At 48.8% G+C, this 11,250-nt stretch overlaps 1 protein-coding gene across 1 annotated transcript in view; it reads right to left on the bottom strand.

Moving 5' to 3' along the window:
- POLR1A (RNA polymerase I subunit A) overlaps positions 1-11,108 on the bottom strand; it is a gene marked incomplete in the record, with an annotated part of 52,493 nt that extends 41,385 nt beyond the window's left edge. The window contains 10 exon segments of the mRNA XM_074285655.1: positions 1,041-1,224; positions 1,845-1,950; positions 3,809-3,901; positions 5,046-5,143; positions 5,277-5,362; positions 5,511-5,618; positions 6,331-6,480; positions 6,910-7,026; positions 7,028-7,115; positions 10,930-11,108. Of these exon segments, the coding sequence (XP_074141756.1) occupies positions 1,041-1,224; positions 1,845-1,950; positions 3,809-3,901; positions 5,046-5,143; positions 5,277-5,362; positions 5,511-5,618; positions 6,331-6,480; positions 6,910-7,026; positions 7,028-7,115; positions 10,930-11,006 (1,107 nt within the window).
- Between the last annotated feature and the right edge of the window lie 142 nt (positions 11,109-11,250).

Genomic DNA, 11,250 nt, shown 5'->3' on the forward strand with positions numbered 1-11,250 from the left:
TGAAAAGCTAATTCTCACTGAACTCAGAAAAGAAATTCCTATTTACTAAAATGACCTAAAAGAACTCATTTTTTCATATGATTATTGTGGAAGGAAAAAAATCTGTGGCCTTTGACCTAGAGATCCCGTTACTAAGCATAGAGTCAAGGAGGCCAAACACAGAAAGAAAGGTCCCACATCCTTGGGAATGTTTCACAGCAAGAGCCTTCTGAAATGGAAATAAAGCAGATTTCATCAAGTGAAGAGAAGTTAAAACAAATTATGGCATGGGAAGGTCATGAAATACTACTGCACACTAAGAAAAATGTTCAGAAAATATGGAAAGATTTGTACGGACTAGGGCAGAAAGATACGTCCAGGAAAACCACGGCCACAATGCACATGGAGAGAACGGCAAAGTGAATGCCAGGAACACCCGAGCAGCTCCCAGAGAGGCAGCTCCCAGGGAGCCCTCCCTCCTGCCCAGGGACAGCATCTACACTGTCAGATTCGGTTACAGCATCTACACTGATTCGGTGGCGAGATTGCTTTTGCTTTGTCTTTCTTTTTCACTTTCTGCTACAAGAGGGTGAGGAAGTGATGCAGGCTCTATCAGGGAATAAAGGTGACAAAAAACCAAAGACCCCAGCAAGTCCTTTGGTATTCTCCCTGAGCTCCTACAGGCCAGAGAGGTGGTCCGGAAGTAGGGTCAGGGACAACACGGGACTTAAATGGCCTCACTAATCCACACACCGGGTCATTATGGATCACTAGAGAGCTAGAAGAAATCGACAAAGACTCTAACCCTGAGCACAACGTGACTCGCCTTGACATGGCCTGGCGCCTCTCACTGAGTAAATACTCAATAAATGTCAGTCCAAATGATCTGAGCACAACCAGAACCCCAGCCTACGCGAGGCTCTTTCTGCCAAGGCCCAAACGACCGGCGCCGGGTCTCCAAAAACGTCCCGATGTCTTTTTCACTGCCCAACAGCTTTTTTGTCTCGGCAGTTCACCAGACAGCCCCAAGTTAGTCCTGAATGTGGGCCTCATTACGGTACCTCTGGGGAGCCATTCTGGATCTCCTTCTCTGTCACTCCCACGCCCTCACTGGGGAGGGACTGTTCTTGGGCCATCAGAGCCAGAAGCTTTCGGATCAGAACCACATCTTTCAAAACAGCCTGCAGGTTCACTGTCTGGCCATTGGTATACATCTGGTCCCCGAGGCGGTTGACAGGGCGGTACCTACAATGCAAGACAAGGTTAAAACAGCCAGGAAGAAATTCCCCCCCAAAAAAAGAAAAAAAAAGAAAAAAAAAAAAAAAAAAAGAATTTTGTTTTCTTTCTCATTTTTTCCCCTTTTTCGATCTGATTTTTCTTGTGCAGTATAATTGGGTAAATATGTATAAAAGAACCTTTTTTAACACCTTTTTAACATATATTGGATTGCTTGCCATCTAGGGGAGGAAATGGGGAAAAGGGAAGGAAAAATTTTGGGGACACAAAAGTTTTACAAGGGTGAATGTTGAAAATTATACATATGTTTTTAAAATAAAAATAAAAAGCTTTAACAAAAAAAAAAAAAAAAAAAAAAAAAGAAAGAAAGAAAAGAAAAGAAATTTCCCTCTCACCTGTTACTGAAAAAGCAACCAAACTACTCTGCCTTCTTCCCCAAGATGATCAAAAAGGAGACAGAGGCTAGAATGGAAGACTCCTTTATTCTAGTTCCCTACTGACCCGGGGGACAATCCTTGGGGAGGCCTGCTGCCATCCTCCTCCTCACCTAAATCATACATCCCTCCCTCCAAGTGAGAGGCACCAATCAATCCTCCTTCCAAGTTGTTACACAAGGAATTAAGCGTTACCTAGAAGGCGGCACCACCACAAGGTCCAAAAAGAAGATATTTGGATTGAATTTGGACTCCATGCCAGGCTCCTCTACTCCGGAGAAAAGGTAGTTCAGAAAGAAACCTGTGATTGAAAACAAGTAAACTTAGTAAATCAAATAGAAGGGCAGCACCATTAAAAAAAAAAAAAAAAATCAATCAATAATTTCTACAAAGGAGCCAAACGAGAAAGTGGTTACTGAGTTTAATGGTCACATGTTTAATTTCACTGCTGTGACATAAGAAAAGCTGCCTAAATCAAATTATCAATGTGAATTCACAACAAATAAAAAGAACTATCAGAAGCTACTTTACAAATGTATATGGCAATAAAAATTAATAATTCAAAGAAAACCGATCATCTACAAAAATGCAAAATATGGCAACTAATAAAGATCTCTCAAGTCAACTTCAGAAAAAGAAATAAAATAAACCAGAAAAGTGACATTTTAAAAAAAAACAAAACAACTTTCCCCTGGTTGTTCTATTAGATACATTCTATTAGATAGTTAAAGAACAATTCATGTCTTATGATACTAAATTATTCTTCAAGGGTGATTAAAAGCTTCTCCCAAAACTTTATGGGTTCTGTTACCCAAATAAGGGAAAGACAAAGCAGAAAAAAAAAACTATAGTCCAATCTTACTAATTAATATTGACATGAAAAATTTAAGTAAAATTATCACAATGGACTAAAGCAATTCGCCATAATCAACCTGGATTCACATGAGGAATACAAGAATAGTTCCCCATTAGTATTTACGTAAGCAATATTAAAAAAAGTATCAAAACCACTAAACTATTTCAAGAAATGCAGAAATTCTTTACAATGAACAAAACTTATTTACACTTTAGAATTCTAAAAATACCTGATATAATGTGAGCAAGAACTTTGAACTAGAAGTCTAATGATCAAAAGGCTAAAAAAAAAAAACCCAAAACTGGAGAGTTGTTTAAAACTGGAAACATCCTATTCAATCAAGTGACCTCTTATGTACTAACATTTGCCTACCTTAAATGATACATATTCAATAATCCAATTCTCCTTTTAAAAATGGGGAAACTGTGGCTCAGACATTGGAAGTGACTTGTCCAAGGTCCCACAGTGACAGCCAGGATTTGGCCCAGATTCAATGCTCTCATTCGGAACTGCTAATTAAAAGGCCTTTATTTCATTTGTTTTCCCTTTGCTTTCACATTAACTTCACTCATTAATTAATTCTACAAAAACATATTAATTCTGTTAAGGAAGCACGGGAAGAATAGATGAGAAGCCAATAACATTACAAGCAGAGTTTTAGAGCAATAACAAGTATGTTATGCAAAGTGTGCCCATCTCGCTAAATTTTTATATTTCTACATTTTTAATAGTCAACCCCCAATGCTTCATCAAGAAGCACTCTTTTCAGAATAGTGAGAAGAGCAGTGTACTAGAACTCATGAGAGCCAAGTTTCAATCCCAGCTTTGACCCTTACTGGCTATTTAATAGACAAGTCACTGAATTTCTGCAGGCCTTGGCTTTCCCAACTGTGAAACAGGAATAACAACAGTACTTGCACAAACTACCTCAGAGTGATATGGTATGGTGAGAAAGGAGCTAGAGAAATCTGGGTTATTCTCCAGAACACAGCGAACAACTGGTTTGACTTGTTCTGAGCAGACCCCAGTCAGAGCAGGGAAAACCCCACAGATTTTACTTATCTAAAGCACAAAAATCCCAACTCGTACATGGAATCACTTAGGCAGTTACAGAAAACATTCATCATAAAACTGTTTTAAAAAGCATGTCCTTCAAGGGCACATCATTCAATTCATCTTGAACACAGTGAGAGGCTAACTGTTCGGCTCAGGGTGATCCAACACGAGGGACAGATCTCAGTGGAGGACGCAATGGTCATTGGTAACTAAATGAGCAAATTAAGACTCTTAGAGAGCAGATTACCTTCATTCTTCCAAAGAGCCAAGACATGCTCTCGGGCAGTGCTGGGCGTCAAGTAGCCCCTCTTCCCTAAATGGGCTTCGTCGATTTCTGGGGCTGGAAGAGTAGGGAATGATGTGAGTGGGAAGAAGCCTGGGCCTGACAGACCCTCACCTTTCTCTTTGTCCCTCCCTTCTCACCTAAAACCCCCCAGTGCTGAAGGGCCGTCCCAACAGGGTCTATCAGGGACTCCCCAGCTAGGAACTCTGGGAGACTCCCAAGGGGCCCATTTCTTTAAACGATTCAAGAGAACACAAAGCCCAAACACTTTCAGACTGACTAGATCTTCCACAAAAGAGCAAACAGACATGGCAAAGGGGGTGACTTCTGGGCAGGAGCAGCCGTCACCCAGGCAGAGATCACTGAGCTCACAGCAGGCACCATTCTCATCAAAAGCGGCTGGCAGAATGCCAACCATACCCAAGCCAAGGGGACCTCAGAGTCACCACAAAGGGAGCCTCCAGTCCCTGGCCCGGGGATAGTCTGAAGTCCTATGTGCCTGGCTTGACCTCCTCATCCCCCTTCTCTGTCTTCTGCCCCTCACTCTCCCACACTCAGGACTCCCCGGCTGAGCACGGAGCTGCCAGCTTCTACGCGTGCCTGCCCCCCTCCCTGGCACGGTCCAACAGTTCAACTTCAGAACCGATGGCCAGACATCAATCACCTCTTCTAAACGTTGACTCCCCAAGGGACCTCGCCTCTGTGTTGCCCAGCAGAAGGCAGGGTCCCAGAGTGCCAGGCCAGCCTGGCTTTACCAGCTATGACGCCTGGCACAGGTTAAGTGCTTAAAAACGGCTTTCTTCATTCTTCTCTACAGACAAGCTGCAGAGTCTACATAGATAAAGGTGGCCCATGGGGGAGGGCTCTGCAGGGGCAGGCAGGGTCACTGGGGAATGAGGTCAGCTCCCCCCCCCCCAGATCAGGGGACAGCCAGATAAACGATGGCAGATGAGGTCCAAGGCTTGGGACTGTGCTGGAGGGATGGGATGGGATCAGCAGCACCCACAGGCTGCAGGCTGGTGCCCACGCTCACACGTGCACATCCTTGTGCTTATGCACACTTGGGGGGGGAGGTGGAAGGCTCACCCAGATTCCCCTGATTTTGGCAGCTCCTTCCCCCACGCAGGGAACATGGCCCCCCGATTTCAGAGACAGATCCCTGCTCCGGGGATCACCCTCCAGGGCAGCAGGGGCGCCTCACCTTGGGCGGTCTTGGCCTTATCCTTCTTGTGAACCACTGTAGGGTAGGTGACGGTCAGCTTGCTGTTGTGCTCCTTGCGAACCACTGACTTCCCAGTCCTGGGGGAAGAGAGCACATTCAAGACCGGGAAATGAGGGGCCGGAGGGGGGTGGGGGAGGGCTGGAGTGGGGAGGGGCAGGAGCAGGAGTGGGAGCACAGTGGGGGCAGGGAGGCCAGCTGCTGACCACTTACTTGCAGTGGGGACACCTCTTAGATGCCATGTGTGCCTTCCAGAAGTGGGCAATCAGCTTGCTCTTACTCTCACAAACGTTCTTCACCTGAAAGACACAAAGAATGTCCAATGGAGCCTGCGGTGAAGGCGGCCTGCCTGTGCGGGTGGCGCGGAGGGCCGGGGGCCTGGGGTCTTACCCAGGAGCCGTTCTCCCCCTGCCCCCTACTCGGGAGCCATCCCTCCTCCCCCCTCACCTGGGATCCTTGGGCCCCCAGCAGATTGTTCTCTAAGATGGCTCGAGTATGCTCTTCTAGCTCTTCCTGCATCTCGCAGACAGAAGCATTGGGGTTCTCATCTTGAAACTGAAAAACCGAAGGAAGGTGAGTGGTCCCGGCCCTTCTGGTCCTCCCCATCAGACTGCTCGGGCCTTCTGCAGCCCTGACCACCACCCCTGCCTCCAGCCACTCACAAGAATGATCATGACATGTACGGGCACTGAGGGCCCAGGCCCACGTGGCCTAGACTAAGGCAGAGCCGGGCCAAAGGCATAGGGGTCCCCCTTCCCGTGTCTGAAGGAGGACCCTCTGTGACTGTAGGTGGACCCCAAGGTTGGCAGTCACAACAAGCGCCCCAAGCGTCCCCTGCTTTAGAGAAGGGCCCCATCACAGTCTGTTAGAGGGTCCCTCCCATCTCAGCCTGCTTTGGAGAGGGCCCTGCTACCACTGCCTGCTTAGAGAGGGGGCCCCCATCACAGCCTGTTAGAGAAGTCCCCCCCTTCGCATCCTGCTTTAGAGAGGACCCCCATTGCAGCCTGTTAGAGAGGGACCTCCCATTGTAGCCTGCTCTGAAGCCTCAATGGGGATGAGAATGAGCAGAATCTCAGTGGAGAATGAGAGCGCGAAAGGCGTCTGCTCCACATGGTCAGTCTGATGCCCATCCCAGCCAAGGACGGCAGCCAACACGTCCCCCCCGTTCCTCTAGACCCCTGCTCCTCGGGGCACCGCTGAGGCCCCCAGGGGCTTCTTCTCGAGATCAGGCTTTCTCCTGAGCCCCAGGACAGCCTTGCCCACCTACCCTGTTCAAGGTGCTCTCGAGCTCATAGACTCCTTGAAGGGCCCCGACCTCGAGCACCCGTAGCTGGCAGTAGAGGAGGTGGACCACCGGTCGGGGACAGGTCAGCAGGTGGCAGTTCAGACAAGAGCCTCGGATCAGCAGGTAGAGTTTCTGAAGGATGACAGGAGAAGACCATGTTAATGCGCAAGGTTGAGGGGGGTGGGCCCACGCTCCGGCCCCCTTCCTCCAGGAGGGAGCCAGGGCTCTGAGTGCAGAGCGCCCAATAGGCTCTGTGATGGTGGCTGGCTGCGGCTGGACCACTCTTTCTGTGTCTTCGGTCTTTTACAAGGATGGGCTGGGTGGGATTCACCAGGAAATAAAGGGCATATAAGCCCAAAGCAGAGAGGGGATCCCTATCTGGAGCCAGGAGGGATGCTGGAGGCCACACGAGGGCCAGAGGGATCTGCCCACTCCCCTGACTCAGAATCCAGGGTCACGGCCAAGGGCGACAGCCAGGTCTGGCTGCGGAGGGAGGCCCGAGACTGCCGCTCCAAGAGCCCGCCTGCCAGCTGCCCCAAGAGCAGAGCTGGATGTACGTACGTCAAAGAGCAGAGGGTTGTAGACAACCAGGGGCAGGTCGATGTGGCCCAGGTGCCCGGGACAGTTGCCAAAGTCCTGCACACAGGTGGAGCACGCCTCCTTGGAGTCGGCCGAGCCCCAGGGACAAGTCGTAGAGTCCGTTCACTGAGGGGTTCCCCACGTGGTCCACATAGCGAGGGTTTGTGATGGCTTTGACGCTTAGTTGCCTGCAGAGAAGGTCAGAAGTGAAAGAGGAACTATCCACTACTTATGACACCGACAGAACTTAATCGCTACATTGATTGTACAGATCAGTACCCCATTGGGGAGGGCCTGCTCTTGCCCCCCCAAATGCATCTTCCTGGGCAGGTGTGTCTCACTTCAGGGAAACCCACTACATGAACCTGTAAACAAGCCGCTCTCATTCATCACAACCAGATTTACTCTCTGTATCTCACATGCTGTGAAGGCTGCCAAGCACGTGGCTCGATCTGGTGGAACCATTAAGCTAAGAGGAGCCGAGTTCAACGTTACCTGGAGTAACTCTGAGCAAACCACAGCTTCCTCATCTGCAGAACGGAGGAGCAGAGGGGCGCCCAATGGCTGCTGATGCCCTGCCGGTGCCCAAGGATACCAAGCCCCCGGTTTATAGCAGATTAAGGGAAGAGGTTCCATCACGTAGTTATTTCAAGCAGAGCAAGCCCCCAGAAAGCAAACTACCCAAAGCGTCTCCAGCGGGCCATTAGCCCATTCCTACTTCTGTCTCCAACATTACTGCAGCCTCCATAGCCAAGCTTCCTTCCAAAACCCCCTTCCCTCTTCCTCCCTCCTCCTTTCTCCTTCCCTCGGCCCCTCCCCATCTCTCTCCCCTCTCCTTCCCTCCGCTTTTCTCTTTATGGACACGGGCCCACAGGTGGAATGCAAGTTCCCAGATCATTTCCCTCCTCTGCATAATAGGAATAATAACAACTAACAAGCAAATGGGGTTTTCAAGGATTCTGCTTGCTCTTCATTTGATCCTAAATGAGTCTTGTTGGTTTTTTATAGATGGCAAGTGATTCAAGTTTTGTTTTACAAGTAGCATCATTTCAATTTCAGAGAGGCTTGGAGAAACTTACATGAACTGATGCTGAGTGAAACGAGCAGAACCAGAAGATCGCTGTACACTTCAACAACAATACTGTGTGAGGATGTATTCTGATGGAAGTGGCCATTTTCAACAATGAGATGAACCAAATCAGTTCCAATAGAGCAGCAATGAACTGAACCAGCTACACCCAGACAAAGAACTCTGGGAGATGACTATGAACCACTACATAGAATTCCCAATAATCCTATTTGTGTCCGTCTGCATTTTGGATTTCCTTCACAGGCTAATTGTACACTATTTCAAAGTCCGATTCTTTTTGTACAGCAAAATAACTGTTTGGACAAGTATACATATATTGTATTCAATTTATATTTTAACATATTTAACACGTCTTGGTTGACCTGCCATCTGGGGAGGGAGGAAAGGAGGGGAAAAATTAGAACAAAAGGCTTGGCAATTGTCAGTGCTGTAAAATTACTCATGCAAATATCTGGTAAATAGAAACTATCAAAATATATATATATATAAAACCCAAGTAGTATCATCTAATTCAATGCACTCAAACATGGGCCAAAGTTTTGAAGGGATCATTTCTCGTGTGCAAGAAATGTTTCTGTGGTCATTTTTCACATGCATGAATGTGGTGACTGCGTTAGCACCCTGGATACCTTAGAATCAGCAGGTATCAGGATAAGCAAAAGTCTTTATTCTTGGTCTTTAGAGGTAGAAATAAAGAGAGTGGACGCGTAGGATCTCTGTGGTCTCACCTCATCATCTCTCGAAGAAGTGACCCTGGCTAGTCTCCCTGCACCCCCTAGTCCCTCCCATAAGTCTCTGATACACCAAGCAATTGGGCCAGCACAGGAGAGTGGGAAGGGCCATTTTCTAAGCATATTCTTATACTGTCCAATCGGTAATTAGCCTCAAGTGCTGGATTGTCTGGCCTCAGTGCATTGACTCAAGAGTTTCAGCCCCTCACACGTGATAACAGCATCTCTCCCCTCCCTTGTAGACCCGTTTGCTGAACTTTAGCCTACATTCTCTGGGCTCTCTCCCTCCTCTGACCCCTACCCTTGAGGTTGGGAGCGGAGAGAGGGAAAGAGATGAGGGTTGGGGATGAGAGAGAAGTGCTGGAGAAAGCTCGGCCGGGAGGCAGCCAGGTGGAAAGCAAAGTGTGCCGCTGATCCCAGAGTCCCAGGCAGAGGATCTGAATCTGCCCCCGGGAGGACCCTGGGCTGGCCTCTCACCTAGTCTCGCATCTCTTCAGGGAAGGCGGCCTAGAGCAGGCTTCTTAAACTCTTTTACCTGTGACCCTTTTTGTACATGAAATGTTTATGTGACCATTGGAACACTACATGTAAAATAGGTACACAAATCTAACATTTATAAATCGTAATTTTATGTGCTCCACATTCTGTTACGAGAGCCCATCTGGGGTCACGACCCACAGTCTAAGAAGCTGGGAGCTAAATGATGTTTGAAGACCCCTCCCATACGGCTCTCAATCTATATCCGTCAATCATCACGGCCACCGAGGTAATTCACAAACTGCATCATCTACACCTGATGCTTCTCTGGGCCTCATTTTTGCAACCTGCCAATGGATAAGGGAGAACCCGGATTTAAATCCAGGAGGCTGCTTCCTCCTCCCTGGGGCGCATTCTAAGAAACAGTGGAAGAACCGCACAGAGGAGACAAGACTCAAATCCTGACCTCAAGACAGCCTCGTACCCTCCTGGTATTCACCCACTAAACCTTGGGTGAGTTTGGCTTGAAGGAGGTCTATGATCGCACATATCCGGCACATCCCAGGACCTGATCCCTCAGCACCTCATCCAGCAGATACTCATAATCATCAATGCTCTATCACTCAACATAAAAAGACACAAGAATAGGGGCAGCTAGGGGGCGCAGTGGATAGAGCACCAGCCCTCAAGTCAGCAGGACCTGAGTGCAAATGTGATCTCAGACACTTATCACTTCCTGGCTGTGTGATCCTGGGCAAGTCACTTAACCCCAGCCTCAGGGGGGGAAAAAAAAAGAGGAATAGAGCAGCAGCTCATTCTTCCACTCCTTTCAGACCCAAAGAACCTGCAGGTATGCTTGTGCCCATTTCCTTGATGAGGAAGCTGAGAGCAGGCAGGATGGGAGCCCGCCCCTGCACATTTACTCCACTCGGCTTCTCTCTACACAATTACATGTATTTCAAGAAATCACATGACACATTTAAGCCAACAAGTGTGACACTTAGGGTGACTGCTCCCGTTTATCAGAAGTTAAAAAAAATTGGCTTCCTGCACATCAAATGATGACAATCCCGTGACTTTCCACTCATTCCCCGGTCTGTTCCACTCCCTCATTCACTCCCGCGTTCAGTGACCAATGAATGCTGCACATCGATGCCATGGACCCGATGTCGGCTGGACCCGACAGCGACGTTACTGACAACACAACGGAGTCAATTTCAGGTGACGCAGCCGAGCCGCCAGGAGTGAGCATCTTCTTACTTCTCCAGGATAAAAATATTTGAAACTGACAAGCTCTAAACTGATCTCAGCGGATCCCGACAGGCAGCCGCTATGGCCACGCCCATTTTACAGAAAAGTAAACTGGGGCAGACAGAGGCGAAGCAACTTGCCCAGGCAGACCGCTAACCGGGGTCTGGGTTTGGGCCCAGGTCAGCACTCCGACCACTTCGCCAGCTGGCTGCCCCCCGGGAAGAGAGGGAGGGGGATCTATCCAAGCGAGTCAATCTGGCACACGGCTAGCTAGCCCCAAGCCCACTTAGAGCGGTCCGCCCCGACAAGGTCACCGAACTACGACTCCCAGGAAGCCACGCGCGGAGCCTGCGTCTGCCCTGAGCTCCACAGCGCGCACAGCCTGCTGGGAGTGGTAGTTCCGCAGGCCCGCTTTTCCTGGGATCCGGCAGGGTCCACCACAAAATCTCTTACCGGAGCTCCTCGGCCGAGTACATCCCGAAAGAAATGCCCCGAAGGCGCCGCCAGGGAACCTCCTTGGAGGCCTGCATCTTCGTACCTTGCCCACGTTCTATTTGCCAAGACGGACGGCCGCGGCGTCCCGGCGCCAACTCAAAACTTACTTCGGAGCAGTGACGACCACGCTACTTAAACTACGCATGCGCGGAAAGAAGCATGCGCGAGAAGAGTAAGAGGACTAGACTATTATTTTTCAAGGGAGGGAAAGAGAAGAATTTTTGGAATCCTAAGTGTCACAATATTTATTTACATAATAGGAGTTTTCTATGTGTTTGA

This window comes from Sminthopsis crassicaudata, chromosome 2 (assembly GCF_048593235.1).
Source record: "Sminthopsis crassicaudata isolate SCR6 chromosome 2, ASM4859323v1, whole genome shotgun sequence".
NCBI classification, from domain to species: domain Eukaryota; kingdom Metazoa; phylum Chordata; class Mammalia; order Dasyuromorphia; family Dasyuridae; genus Sminthopsis; species Sminthopsis crassicaudata.